Source organism: Bombina bombina, chromosome 1 (genome assembly GCF_027579735.1).
Source record: "Bombina bombina isolate aBomBom1 chromosome 1, aBomBom1.pri, whole genome shotgun sequence".
Lineage (NCBI taxonomy): Eukaryota > Metazoa > Chordata > Amphibia > Anura > Bombinatoridae > Bombina > Bombina bombina.
The window spans coordinates 609100750-609117028 of NC_069499.1; the positions used below are offsets into that span (position 1 = coordinate 609100750).

A 16279-nucleotide genomic window follows, 5' to 3' on the forward strand; every position below is an offset into this window, starting at 1 on the left:
TTAGTAGAATACAGGAGAACATCATTTGAATCAGAGATGTATTGGTAGTTTTATTCAGTAAATGCTAACTCTAATGGAATCAGTAAGGAAAAATAAAACAAAAACAATTAGAAATAAACATAGATTTTAATGTGATTGAGTAGGTGGGCAGAATAAGTAAGCCTGCTGGTCCTTCACCTAAATATGTGGCTACTAAACTTAGCTTCACTTAAATTTAAAGATTATTTTTCCATGCACATTAAAAAATAACACAAATGTTGAAAAGACACTTACAAGAGCCATAATTGTCATACATGATTTATTGCAGTATTCATTAGAAAACATTAACACAATAATACAATTATTAAATTAAATTCAAGATTTGTCTATTAAATTATATAGTTTACAAAAAATAAATAAATGAATGTTTTGGACCACTGGGAAAAAAAAAACATTTTCTTCTTCTTTGTTTACTTTTTCACAGTCTAAGTTTTGATCCCTGCCGGCAGGGCTTAAAGAAACCACAACATGTAATTATTTTAACATCCCTGAACTTTTAAATAGTATTTTTCCTTTGGCTTATAGCATATCCTGTGTGTTCTTTGCACGTTCAAACAGTTGCATGATCTTTGCTGCAGCCACACAGCCTTCACGCAGAATTGTGATAGAGCCTAAAAATTGATGAGAGATATAATTAAAATGGGGTTAATAGTATTCATGCAATTAAAACTTTGGTTTACACAGTATACACACTCACACTCACACATGTACACACACACACACACTGACACTCTCACACACATGCACACACTGACACTCTCACACACACTGACACCTCATACACATAAACACACTGACACTCTCCCACACATTCACACACTGACACTCTCTCACCCACACACACACTCACACTCTCACACACATACACATATACTGACTCTCTTACACACACACACTGACACTCTCACGCACACATTCACACACAGACACACACTCACACTCTAACACACATGCACACATTGACACACACACATTCACACACTGACACTCTCACACACAGACACATGCACACACACACATATAACATTCTACAGGATAGATAGATAGATAGATAGATAGATAGATAGACAGACAGACAACAGACAGACATATATATAGATAGATAGTTATAATACCTTCATCTATTTTGGTACAGTTTACTACAGTGGACCCCACAAGTTCATTTGAATATCCGTCACAGAGGACTGCATCTAACTTATGACTCAATCGCCTGAAAAACACAGAATTTATTGTTAATAAGAAAGAATACTAATGTATTATCTCTCACCCAGCATATATGGCTTCTCACACAACTGCTCCATACTGCTGCCAGAATATTAAATATCTGTTGTGCATCAGGACTAAACAGCCACAAAATAAATTAACTCCACAGTTAAATTTACAAATTTATTGATAACAATAACATATACAAATTAGAGAAGGATACAAATAATGTTTATTACATGTAACATTTTCTTTTGGAAACTTATTTTGTGATGTTTATTTTAATTTCTGAGGAATAGTTTTTCTCCAGTTTATAACAAATAAAAGTAAAATGCTATGATACCCCTAGCTCTGTAATGTTCATTTACGATGTGACCGTGACATAAGTCATCATACTGTGTTTCACTACTCACGTTATGACCATGTCATGGTGGGTGCTGTCACTCTCCCCGCTTGGATTAGCTGAAGTAATGGCTAGGGGTCCTGTCATGTCTGTTAAGTGAGCAGTAATTGTGTGATCTGGAACCCGTATCATGATGCTGTCCTGTGTCCCGACCTTATCATAAGCTGCACCTACACCTAACAAATAAATAGAAAAGGTGAGAGGCACATTCCTCTGTATTTAGGTCACATAGCAGACAGTTATTGAAAAATTTCTCCCCACCTGGCAATGTCACCTTATTTTATCTACAGTAGTCGGTAAAACCTGATCCCTAAACAAGGATAGTCATGATTTTACATGTAATGTGGTGATATTCCTTACCTAGCCTTTTCAGCCACTCTCCTTTGGGTACAATGCAGCTAATGCCTCCTGGGTAGACCAAGTCCATGAACCTCCACAAGAGGGGGCTAAATGGAGGCTGGATCACCCTCAGCTGTTCCAAGTTAGAAATGCAGATACAGATAGGCTTCACTGATGGTCGTTCCTAAAATGTGAGTGGTACAAAGGGTCAGTACATTTTCAATCATTAAAGGGATATAAAACCCATTTTTTTTCTTTCATTATTCAGACAGAGCATGGAATTTTAAGCAAATTTATCATTTACTCCTATTATAAATGTGTCTTCATTCTCTTGGTGTCTTAAAAGCAGGAATGTAAGCTTAGAAGCCATCCCATTTTTGGTTCAGCACCTGGGTAGAGCTTGCTGATTGGTGGCTAATACACACACACACACACACACACACACACATATATATATATATATATATATATATATATATATATATATATACTTAAAACAAATTCCCCTATGTAAAAATGTAGCTAAATGTAACCACCAATCAGCAAGCACCTCCCAGTGTGCAGAACCAAAAATGGTCTGGCTCCTAAGCTTACAGTCCTGATTTTCAAACAAAGATACAAAGAGAATGAAGCAAATTTGATAATAGGTGTAAATTGGAAACTTTGTTAAAATTGTATGCTCTGTCTGAATCATGAAAGCAAAATGTTGGGTTTTACGTCCCTTTAATATGATATTATATTTATATATTTTATATAAGTGCCCATAACTGCTCAGTGCAGATTCTTTCCAAAGTGAGACTGTAACTGCTCCCTTTAACTAAATTTAAAAATTAACTTATAAATTAACTTATAATTGCTGCTATTGACTCCTCTCTAAAGTGATTATATGGGGTCAATTTATCAAAGTGCGAGCAGACATGATACAATGTAGCGTATCATGTCCGCCGCACATCGATAAATGCCGACAGCATACGCTGTCGGCATTTATCATTACACAAGCAGTTCTAGTGAATTGCTTGTGCAATGCCGCCCCCTGCAGATTGGCGGCCGCTAGCAGGGGTGTCAATCAGTCTGATCGTATAGAAACCGGCGGAATTATGTCTGCGGCCTCAGAGCAGACGGACAAGTTATGGAGCAGCAGTCTATAGACCGCTGCTTCATTACTGCTGTTTCCAGCAGTTCCATTCAGAGCTTGATAACTTGGCCGCTATAACTGCTCCGTTTATCGTCCCCTCAATGGGAGTATTTGAATTATACACAGAATTCCTTGAAGCGACACAACAATTTCTTATTACTCTCAATGTGCAATCCTTATAACTGTAATACTTTTGCTCAAAAAGACCCTCAATGCAAACCAAAATGTGATCCTTATAACATATTTCAAATATATTGCTCCCTCTAGCTCTTTTGACATAATGCTTCTTGCTTATAACACTTGTTTAATGTTACCCAATAACGTTTGCCTATAACTTAGTACGACCCTATCATTGTCCCAATAACATTTTCTCATTATGAGCATATAACTTCCCTATACATCATCATCAATATGATCCTATAATTATTCCTTTATCTCCAGTTAAATGTGGTGCAACAATCACTTAACAAAACTCTGTATCAGTTGGACATATAGCTTCCCTCTATAACATTTCTTCTTGTTTTACTAGAATATCTTTGTTTAGCATTTATTTAATATACACCCATAGCTGCTGCATATAGCACATTGTCATCATTGCAAATACCATTCTCTCCAAAATATTCCATTTCAGTATCTTTTAAAAGAACATTAAATGTTTCATTCAAAACAAAGTTGTGTCTCACCTTGATGGTATAGATCCTGCTGATAGCATCTGGGTGTTTACAGGAAGCAGCAAGAGCGTACACAGTGTCAGTGGGAATTCCACACACTCCGCCTCCCTCCAGTATCTGTGCAATGGTCCTCAGGCTACTGGTACGGCGAGAGAGAGGTACGAGGCACGACTCAGAAACCTCATCACTCTTTGCTGACTCTTGCTTCTGTTTGCAAATAAGTTAAAGCCAGTCAATAAGACACCTTGACATATGCTGATACTTTAGTACTATATGTGTCTGTGAGCTCTATTAACATTGGTGTGGTTGCATATTGTTCAGATACATTAAAATAATATATCATATCATATTAGAATCATTTAGGGATGTCTGGATATGCATAAAAAGTATGTTGATGGGTAAATAACATGCACAAGTACTACTAAAAAAATTCATTCTAATTCTCATTCTAATTACATGTGTTCATATTTATTTCTCTATTCTTGATATTCTGCATCAGCCTATACTTGCGTGCACCTATTTGAGTACAGCTGTATCTACCTTATAGATTGCAGGTCCCATGAGGATCAGTTCTTTATTGAATATGCAGTTTGCCAGAGATCCCAGAAGACCATAAAGACAGAAGATGCCGAACACTGACAGAACAGTAACTATGGTAGAAACACAATATATAAGTGATCTATCTAACATGACAGCAGGCGCAGCATACTGCATTCTATTTTGTAGGCAGAGAGTAGTGGTACAACTGACACACAGACCTCTAAAACCTGATCTTCTTCACAAATATGTTTCAGAAGAACAACAAAGTTAGAAATAAAATGTTCAATATATTCTTAACTTAAAAGCAGCTGAAAGCACAATAGCATATAAATCATTCACATGTACTTACTTTCAAGGGGCAGGGGTAGTCTTTCTAAAGTGAAGAGCAGGAAGCAGACTATAACAGCCTCCATCCCAAGTGTGACAAACAAAAGGATAATGTTTGCATGAGCAGCTGTAAACAAAAGTTGTAGAAATTAGTGAACTAAATTATGATGAAAAAATATTATTTTTAAACATTTTTACAGCTTTTCAGTATAAGCAATACACACAGCAGACATCACAAACTCTCAGATGACTCACCTAATGCAATCAGAAAAACATTAACTACCAGGAAAGCAATGGCTCCAGCAGTGAATCCTCCATCATTATTGGCACTAAGGTTTAGTGAGGGACCTAAAACAAGGAACAATAATTAAAGTTGCATAACACTAAAAACACATAATAAATGTGACTAAAAATATATATATAAATAGTATATATACTGTATATAAATCTATAAATATATATATATTAAAGGGCAGACTGCAACACCTTTACATTGTTAACACTAAACAAATGGCATTGGACACAATACTAGTGTGTAAGTAAAAATTTCTTTACAAACCTAATTAGATGCCTGAGCTAACTGCTACTGCTCTGGGCTTTCTCTTCATTTATGGCTATTTGATAATGCCTTGTGTATTGTATACTTATAGTGTATTATCCAAAGGTTATTGTAGCTGGCTGTTAGATATTCACAAGGAATGAAACCATGCATGACTGATGTAATGAACAAATCTATGTAAGCAAAATCCTCTATGAGCAAAATATACAGTAGCAAATATATACAGTAACAATAAACAGTGAAAACAAGGTCAAATCAAGGTGAATACAAGTACGTCAGTTTCTATTTCATTCTAATCTCACACACTGTTATCAAGATACCTTCCAACGTAACTCTGGGAATTATTTTTTTATTATCCTTGCTTATCACTGTTATTGGGATTATGGTTATGTTTACTTTATAGTTTTCTATACTATGATATACACCTTTTATATTAGTATTATTATGTTTTATAAATATTCCTTCATTATGATTATGTCATATTCCTTAAATGTGTTGTTACCTGCTAATCGTAGCCAGACCCAGGTTGCCCAAACAGCAGAGTAACAAAATGGCAATACAGAGCCAAATTTTCTTCCTCCTTGGACGTCCATTCGACAAACATAGAGCTGTATGATAGTACCAGGCACAAGGACCCAGGGAATGGCTAAATACGCCTGAGTATGGTCACTTAAGGAGCTCTGAATAGCAGATATGGCTGCAAGACCATTACAGAGGTAGAACAAGGGGTCAGAAGAGCGTGAGGTAAGATTCTCTGTCACATTCAGTTCTTGATCTGATTTTTTTAGATGGCGCCTGCCACACATCAAGACATCCTGGAACTTTGCACTTGAGATCACAATGTTTCCTATTGGTATAAGTACTTTTTCTGCAATTGAATTTACAAGACTGGCAAATGTTGTATAGAGTGAGATAGCAGTAAATATAGAAGAAGTTATTCCAAAGAAGATATAGGAAGGCATAAATGGTATCTGCTGTATGGTGGACACAGTCATTAGTGCAAATGCTATGTTATGGATAATTTCTAACACATCTTTGTTTAGAGACAAGAAGCAGAACACACAAGCAGCTGCCAGGAAGAACCAGTCACCGACCATTGGTTCTCTGCTCTTAGCTACATCTCCAGATGTTAGAACAAATGTCAAGATAAATTCTTCCCAGGACTTGACCAGCCAAAATATTCCATGGAAAGCAAATTTAGTGCCGTAGTAAACATCATCTCTTAGAAAACTGTAGTAGCTGGAGCATATTTGTGAAAGTACATTTATACTGATCCATATGGCACCAACATAAAAAGTCTTCATATACCCAAAGCAATAGAATGCCATGATGAATGCAGAGATGGTATCACACAGGTAGCCAAGTGCCATGGGCTCAGCATACTTGGTATTTTTCTTTTTCTCTTCTCCAACTGTAGAGGATGAACTACGGTTTGCAGATCCTAAAAGGAGGACATTGAAGAGTGCATTTCCAAAACCAGGAAGGACATATCTCTGTGTAATCCCCTTCAACAGCAATGCAGCTGCTCCGTACAGTCCACACAGAACTATGATCAACTCTAGAACTCCTGAGACAACTAAAGCCCAACGTCCAAATAAGCCTACGGCCTCAAAGATTAATGTCAGTGTTATTGCACCAAAGACAAAAGGCATGATGTAGTTGACTGTAGCTGAGCAGAAGGACAGGATGAATGCAATGACAATGTAAGCCACCAGCCCAGACACTGCACTCTCAGTAACAGGAATCTCAGGGAGAGCAGGCATTGATGAATTGTTTTGTGAGAGAGAGTCTGATCCCAAAACAATGCGTGTGGCACCATAGCTGCTCCACAAGGCTGAGAAGGCAATGAAAGAAGTGCCACTGAGGTGATCATATTTTCGGAAAGACAGAAAACCAGCAATAAGTTGGGCTACTCCACCAATCAGGATCAGGTGAACACCTACATGAGTAAGAATTAAGGATAAGGGTACATTAGTATACATTTCCTTACATTGAAGGGGCATGTTACTGAGATGTTGAATCACTTTAAAGTGATGCAGCATATTTGTAAAAAGCTGACTAGAAAATATTGCAGGAAAATTTTTATGTATCTTTATGTATAAAAGTAAGATATTTAACCTCAAAACTTTCTCAGTAGCCACATCACATTGTAAATGGACTTTATGCATTCAACCAAGATTTTTGTACCTGGACTTTATCCTTAGCTAAACAACATTTACTAAGAAATCTTGTGGGATGATTCCTAAATTCCACAAGATCACAGTAATGCAAAATGTAAACTCAGCACTGATGATGCTGATTGGCTGTTTTTTTTTTTCACCATGCAGTTGACAAAGAAAAAAACGAGTAGCTAAATGAGCATTTATTCTAGTGAGCTGAAGAAAGTTTCAGATACAATACTGTCCTTTCTTTTTTACAGACATGCTTCATCACTTTCAAATAATCGAGCATATGGGTAAAATGTCCCTTAATGCTGACTTTATGACACATTAAACATGACAATTCCATTAGTGTAAGTTATTTCTCTATTATCATGACACTATAATCCTCAAAGCATTAGGTCACTTTTCTCTAACATGGGATTGAACTTCTAAACCATTAAACATGTCACTGTCATTATATCACATGTGCTGAGCTGTTAATGCGTTACAAATGTCACAGTTTTAGGTCTCCTTGCTTTCATTCTTACCAGCAAGTATATTCTCCACTCCTCCAGCAGCGATCGATGTGTTGAACAGTGAGAAGTTTTGCATGCACACGAGAAAAGCACTCACTGCATTAGCTAACAGTCCCAGCACGGCTGGCTCACTATAAAACACAGCAGGGAATCCTTCCATGGCTCTTAAATTTAGAGCTGTATTTTAACTGGGCCACCTAATGTATTCCTCCTCTTAATTCTTCATCCACGTATAAAACAAATTGAAACTCCTGCAAGGAAACATAAATAGAAAATGCAAACGTCAGGTTTTTAATATAAAATATATAATTAATTGCAGGAAAGTTATGTCTGTAAGCAATGTCTTGCAAATGATAAAAAAAATGTAACTTGTTTGTTTTATATATGTTTTTGTGTGCTTGAACAAGTGTCTATCTTTAATCCCTTCCTGCCAGAACTTATTTGTCTACATCTTAACAAAGTTCAGATGTAAACAAATAAGTAAAATTTAGAAGACGCGATTGTTCATGCGATTGCATGATTTCAATGATGGAATCGGGTTGGGGGGAGTGCCTATAATGCTAGGTAGGTACTCCAGCCCGCGATCTTATTTAGAAAGTGGCTATGGCTTCAGGACAGCCAAACGGCTAGGACGTTCCATGCCATCCTAACGGCGCTAAAGCCCAGCAGGAATGGTTAAAGGCATATTGTTTATGTCTCTAAAAGTGTTTATATTCTCTTTTTTATGTTTGTTCTTATGTGCATGCGCCACACGATTCGCTGTATGGACAGTACCTGTCTCTGAATCAGAATGCATTGCATGAATGTGTAAATCAGTAGGATGGAGCTTCTGAATGTGTCTACTGTATGTCTGTTTGTATGTATGTGTCAGCATGGGAATCAGAATACTGCCACTGAAAGCTACATTGTCACCTTACATACAATATATCCACATTGCTAACGGAGGGAGACATTTCTGTTACTTCATCAAAGCATTGTTGTTATCTCTGTATACTCAGCTGCTACATGCATACATCCAACTTTTATAACATAAAATAACTAGGGTTGCCAGCTGTCCTCCAAAAATACTGGAAAAAATACTGGAAATTTGTCAGTAACTGGGGACAATGTTAGATGGGGGCACACAATGCCCCCCCCCCAAAAAAGCTCTACCACTCTAGAACCCACATCTAAGCAATCAGTAACATACAAATCAATAATTTTATTTCTTTGGCTGCCAGTAACACTCGTAAACAGAAGTAATTTGAACCTGTTGACTACATATAATTTCTTTCTGCTGCGTATTTGTAATGAGTTTAGGCATAGGGGGCCTTTTATGTTTAGCTAACACTCAGGGACTTTAAAAAAACTGGGCATTTAAGTGTTCATTATTTTTGTGAAGAGTTTACTGGACAGCTTGCTAAAATACTGGACTGTCCTGTTGAACACTGGACATTTGGAAACCCTAAAATTAATATTTGCATCATACTTTTTTCATTATGCTGCCTATTTGGGGGTTACACCTTTTTCCTGTATTGCATAATATGTTGGAATAAGAAGATAAAAAAATATGCATGCATATATCATGTGTAGGAATTATACATGTGTATGTGAGTGTATATATGTGTTTGTGCGTAATGGTCAGAGTTTACATACACAGGGGTTGATAGAAAAACGTATCAAATGCTTTATCTACACAAATCTCCATAGACTTTAACTGTGAATTTTGTAGAACAATGATTAGATAAACTTTTCTAAAGGATTGGAACCTGTGATGTATAGGTTGTTATTAGTTATAGCTGATACACATCCTTTTTTGGTTTCCCACTTCCTGCTACTTCCTGTTTATATCCTCACTTCCTGTTTTCCTGTTGTTGGGATGTTTCTGAGGTGAAAAAAGGCTGCTGAAGCAAACAGTGAGTAAATAGGGATGGGCGAATGTGTTTATATTCGAATGCGAATGTTAGAATGAATGTTATTGTAGAAATTCGATTTACATAATAGAATGTTGATAAGAACGAATATTCTTGAAAATTCTATTATCAAATGTTATTTACAGTTTTCGAATGTCACTTTCGAATTCGAATGTGACATTTGAATTCGAATGTGACATTCAAATTCGAATATTACATTTATAAAACACAGTATAAGACTAAAAATACTATTTCAAATTTGAATGTTACATTCAAATTCGAATGTCACATTCAAATTCAAATATTAAATTTATAAAACAGTATTAGACTAGAAATACTATTTCAAATTCGAATATTACATTCAAATTCGAATGTCACATTCGAATTTGAATATTACATTTATAAAACACAGTATTAGACTAGAAATACTATTTCGAATTTGAATGTTACATTTGAATTCGAATGTCACATTTGAATTCGAATATTAAATTTATAAAACACAGTATTAGACTAGAAATACTATTTTGAATTCGAATGTTACATTGGAATTTAAATGTCACATTCGAATTCAAAAGTTACATTTATAAAACACAGTATTAGACTAGAAATACTATTTTGAATTCGAATGTGACATTCGAATTTGAATTTAGCATTCAAATTTGAATATTACATTTATTAAACACAGTTGTAGACTAGAAATACTATTTTGAATTTGAATGTTACATTTGAATCTAATGTAGCATTCAAATTTGAATATTACATTTAAAAAAACAGTTTTAGACTAGAAATACTACAGTATTTTGAATTCGAATTTGACATTTAATTTGAATGCAGCATTCGAATTCGAATATTACATTTATTAAACACAGTTCTAGACTACAAATACTTTTTTAAATTCGAAATGTTACATTCAAATTCAAATGTCACATTTAAATTTGAATATTACATTTCAAAATTGAATGAATATATAGCTAAATATTCTATTATTCGAACAAATATTTTCAAATTTTATTGAAAAATTTGAAAACGAAAATTTGAAAATAAAATTTTAGAATGTTATATAAACATTCAAAATTCGATTCGAACGAACGAATGTATCAAACTTTGTTTTAAATTTCGAATTTTTAGAAACATTCACCCATCCCTAGTGTGTAATAAGGCAGCAATATGAGAAAACTGTTGCATCTTAATTAAGAAAGTTAGTACTTGTTAATACAGAATTTAAGTGGCTGTTATATACATGTTAGAGCTGTAACATCGGGAACTGAGACACATACACTAAACATAACAGTGACAACAAGTCTGTAGAACCATAATTTATTTATTTTTTAAGAATAATATGGCTCCATGGCTGTTTGACCAAGTGGATCATGAGACCTACCTTTGCTAACAAGGGAGTTTCTTTTTTTGAAATGAGTTATTTTATGGTTCTCTTAAAATCACATGATACCAGTAAAATTGCATCACTCACTAAACACCAAGAAATGTAAGATACAGAGAAAACCACTTGAGGAAGTCACGATATCATGGACACGTGCTTTAAAGGCATAAAATGAGATGGTGCTATACTTGTGTCTGCCATAACTAAAGATAAACACAGAAGGACCCTCATTGAATTGAGGAGGGTTTTTCTTTTCAAAAGTCCATAACAAAACACTCTAGATTTCACTTAAAGGGCCACTGTAAGTAAATATTTTCTATGCCTGTTACTAACTAACTACCCCAAATACGCTTTTTATCAATAGCATTTCATTAACATATCTCTACCATATATCAGAAATCTTGTCTGCAAATGTAATTGTTTTCCAAACCCACTCCGTGGGTATCCTTTGCTCTGTACCAATCCGTTTACAATACCTAGGTTTCAAAATGGCGCTTTAAACACAAAGTTATTGGTTTAAGTATTTTGAACATGCAGTGCTGAAAATAGTGGGCAGGATAACGTGATATCATCGGCGAATAAAGGATATAACTTTTAGAACATTATCAAACTTCGTTTTGGAGAAAATATAGGTCAGTAGGTTTTAATTAATGTTTATTAACTTTAATATGTTAGTTGTTTAGCTTAAAAATTATAACAGAAAGTAATCCTTTAAAGGGACATAATACTCATATGCTTAATCACTTGAAACTGATGCAGTATAACTGTAAAAAGCTGACAGGGAAATATCACCTGAGCATCTCTATGTAAAAAAGGAAGATGTTTTCCTCAGCTCAGCAGAGTAAGTTCTGTGTAAAAAGTTATAATTCAGCTGCTGCCCAGCTGCAGGTAAAAAATAATAATAAAAACATGAAGAAATGAACAGCAGCCAATCAACATCAGAAGTGCAGAGGTCATGAACTTGTTTACTGTGATCTCATGAGATTTCACTTAAAGGGACATGAAACCCCAGACATTTCTTTCATGATTCAGATAGAGAATATCATTTTAAACAACATTCCAAATTACTTCTTTTATCTAATTTGCTTAATTCTTTTGGTATCATTTGTTGAAATAACAATGCACATGGGTGAACTAATCACACAAGTCATCTATGTGCAGCCACCAATCATCATCTACTGAGCCTATTTAGATATGCATTTCAACAAAGAATATCAAGAGAATGAAACAAATTAGCTAGTAGAAGTAAATTGGAAAGTTGTTTGAAATGACATGTCTTTCTGAATCATGAAAGAAACAAAATGGGTTTCATGTCCCTTAAACTCTCATGAGATTTCATAGTAAGCTTCCTTAAACTGAATAGGGAAATAATCAGGGATAGGCAAGGTGTCTGTACACGGACACTGGTGTCTGTGACTGGCCCTTGCAGTGTCCGCCGCCCATTTTGCTGTGGGGAGGGAGGAGTAAGACAGATGAATACTGGTCCTGACTCCTCCTTAACACATGCGGCGCCACGTTTTGCAGGGTTGTGGCCACTCCCACATGATGCCGCTTAGTACCAGAAAATGACTCTGAGTGAGACAGAGATAGAGGGAAGATTCAAGAAGCAAGCTGCCACTGTGTCCCTGGAGCTTTATATGCAAAGGTAAAACACTTTAACCAGCACCTGAGGTTTATTATAAGTAGTATTTAAATAGAAAGAAAAGATATAGTAAGGTTGTGATTTATAACCTTAGTATATATTTTCTTTCTGATTAAATAATAGGAAAGGGAAAATATTTAGTGTGAATAAAATTAGTGGCTTGTCAAGAGACTGCTAGCAATATTGGGTGATAAGCTATGGAATAAATAAAGCCTGAGTGAAATACTGGATGTATATCTTCTGCATCTGTATAATAACACCCAGCACTATACAAAGACACAGAAGTGACACTGGCACATGTGTATAGCCAGACAAGGGCTGGTTATAGGATCAGTGGTATCTGCATCAGTATAATAAAATTAAGCACTATAAAATAATAGTTTTAATTGTAAATGTACCTTGGTGTCCTTCATTAAAGGTCTTTACTTTAGAAAATGTCCGCCACAGCCTTGGCTCGTGCCTATCCCTGGAAATAATATGAGCGTGCATGAAGCTTACTCCCTTGCCTGTCCCCTGACATACATACTGATTTGCTGCTTAAAGTCCTTTGCAATTGGGATTTGAATATTTAGGACATTTTGAGGTAAAATATTTTCTTTTTTACATTGATATGTTCAGGTGATATTTTCCAGTCAGCTTTTTACAAGCTTTTTACAGCTATGCTGTATCACTTTCAAGTGTTTCAACATTTGGGTATGATGGCCCTTTAATAGGCTGCCCATATTGCCGCTTTAAAAAGGGACACATATAAAAAATACATATGTCAGGGCTGTTTTCAGGGCTGTTTAAAGAAATGTTTTGTATAAAAACCCTGACATATGTATTTTTCCTATGTGTTCCTTCTTAAAGCGGCAATATGGTCAGCCTACACTTTAATCAATGTAAAAATTGTTACAAAATTATTTTGTTCCTCTCTCTCTGCCAAAAGTAAACCCACATGTAATAGAGGAAAGTCCAATCTTTAAAGTAAGGCATACTATCATTTCAGAGAGAAAGAGACTTCATGACAAGTGAAGACGAAATTCTACTAGCACTTTAAGGAAAATAGTTCACAGTGTATATCTGACCTGTGAATTGGTCATCGGTGCATCCAATTATAGACTCTTCCTTACAAACTGACAACAAACAATTTGCTGTGAACTGTGGTTTGCTGACCCAATTGATAGCCTACATCTATGTTTATATATCTGGATTATGTTTCTATTCTGGGGAATATTAAAGGTTTTGAGAAGGAGCAATATACAAGCTCAGATTCTAAGACAGTTTTGTTTACTTCCCTTTAAAGGGACACTAAACCCAATTTTTTTCTTTTGTGATTCAGATAGAGCATGCAATTTTAATCAACTTTCTAATTTACTACTATTATAAATATTTCTTCGTTCTCTTGCTATCTTTATTTGAAAAAGAAGGCATCTAAGCTTTTTTCTTGGTTCAGTACTCTGGACAGCAGTTTTTGATTGGTGGATAAATGTATCCACCAATCAGCAAGAACAACCTAGGTTGTTCACCAAAAATGGCCGGCATCTAAACTTACATTCTTGCATTTCAAATAAAGATACCAAGAGAATAAAGAAAATTTGATAATTTTAGGAGTAAATTAGAAAGTTGCTTAAAATGTCATGCTCTTTCTGAACCACGAAAGAAAAAAATGTGTGTTCAGTGTTCCTTTAAGTAGCTGTGTATTCACATAAGGGATCAGATTGTGAATATATGTATAATGTATGCAAATAGAAAATCCTAAATAATAATTACTCCTAAAGTTACAGTAGACATAAGATCCATAATTACAACTGCAGAATGATAGTATATCTTCTGCATGGGAAAATAATACTTAATTACTGGGCAAGTATAAATAATGTTAGCCTATGAGAATTATTACTCATTTGCATACACAATCGCATTAAACAAATGCTTTGTTTTGCTGTATATGTCAGTGTCTGTTCATGTGAGCTACATTTCGCAATGTTAAGGAGTGTCTGCACAGAGAAAAAGAGAATTTTGCTCATTTACACGCATATTTACAGTATGTTTTAGAAAAGGAACTATTTACCAGGATGGGGTAAATTATGTATTTCCACATTATTTACCTCCCCCTCTCTGTACTAGACTATTACCAAATGATAGGCCCCTTACATGTGTCAGGTCTTGAGCAAATCCAACAAACATTGAGTAATATCCCCCTATATGGATATGGCTATTTAATTATGTCTCCGTCACCACATTAGTTGATCATTTAACCCATGTTATTGTACTTAGGATAATTTGTTCCTGTTCAGGGATTACCATTTATAGCAAGGTTATCCAATATCATTTACAGTTTACGTGTCAGTACAAATTGTTGTTTTAGCTAAAATCATTTAACCTATCAATCATAGTAGAATAGCTATGGTCCCAGAAAGCTTTATAAATACATTACATAAAACTTACTACAATAGAACCTGTATATGCAAACAGAAATTCTTCAAATCACATCATTCTCATGCAACATGCATTTCTTCACAATAAGGATAAGCAGCTGTACCATTAATCTTTACATGCATGATAAACTGCAATATAACTTTTTAGAATCCACCCCAGCACTGATTTGGACTTACCTGCTATTCTCCAGTACCGTGATTGTATAGATCTGTCCTAAGTGCTAATATTAATCTTTCTCTGGGGAGCTGCTTATATACAGGCTGGCTGATGGGAGGGGTTGCTCATATTTTCCACCTAATTCTGGCATTTCCCTTGCACTGGTATTTCATTCTGTATTTCCTTCCCTGTATCTTTTAACTTATTTCCTCATACCTTTCATTTGACATCTATACAACACAATTCACTGCTTAGAAAGCTATATTGTTTTGAAATAAATGTTATTGACTTAATGATTTTGAAAAAACTATAAATGGCCCCAATTCAAAAGTTTTTATTGTATAAGATAATATTGTATAGCGGTTTGTTTGTTTCTTAAATCAGATCTAAAGCTTTTCCAATCAATCAAAAGTTACTGCTTTAATTCAAATGAAAAAAGAAATTATCAAACAATGTAACAGTAAAATCTTGTTAAACAAACACACGCATACACACACACACATATATACGCACACACATATACACATACACAGACATACACACACATGCATACACACAAACACACACACGCATATACAAAACACACACATATACACACACATACTGTACACACACATACACATACTTTACACAAATTATGAAAACTTTAAGGAACAGGCATATCAGAGCCTCTTCAAGTAGGGTATATCTAATATTTTCAGACATTCAATAAATTCAAATTAAAAGAAAAACATGACAGTTAATTACGTGGAGCGTTTTTGCATAGACATAAATATCTGTATAACACTTGCAATGTTATCTGCATAACAGCACTACTGGGAGCTAGCTGAACACATATGGTAAACCAATGACAAGCATATATACTGTATATAGCCACCAATCACCAGCTATCTCCCG

General features: G+C 35.1%; 1 protein-coding gene across 1 annotated transcript; it reads right to left on the minus strand.

The window, feature by feature from the left end:
* Positions 1-281: 281 nt before the first annotated feature.
* LOC128645761 (uncharacterized) lies at positions 282-15437 on the minus strand. Its single transcript, XM_053698986.1, has 11 exons — positions 15403-15437; positions 7906-8144; positions 5719-7155; positions 4913-5005; positions 4680-4784; positions 4331-4440; positions 3803-3997; positions 2006-2168; positions 1656-1821; positions 1155-1249; positions 282-650 (listed from the first exon to the last, which is right to left on the minus strand). The coding sequence occupies exons 2-11, from the start codon at positions 8051-8053 to the stop codon at positions 559-561; spliced, it is 2604 nt and encodes an 867-aa protein (XP_053554961.1). The 5' UTR covers positions 8054-8144; positions 15403-15437; the 3' UTR covers positions 282-558.
* Between the last annotated feature and the right edge of the window lie 842 nt (positions 15438-16279).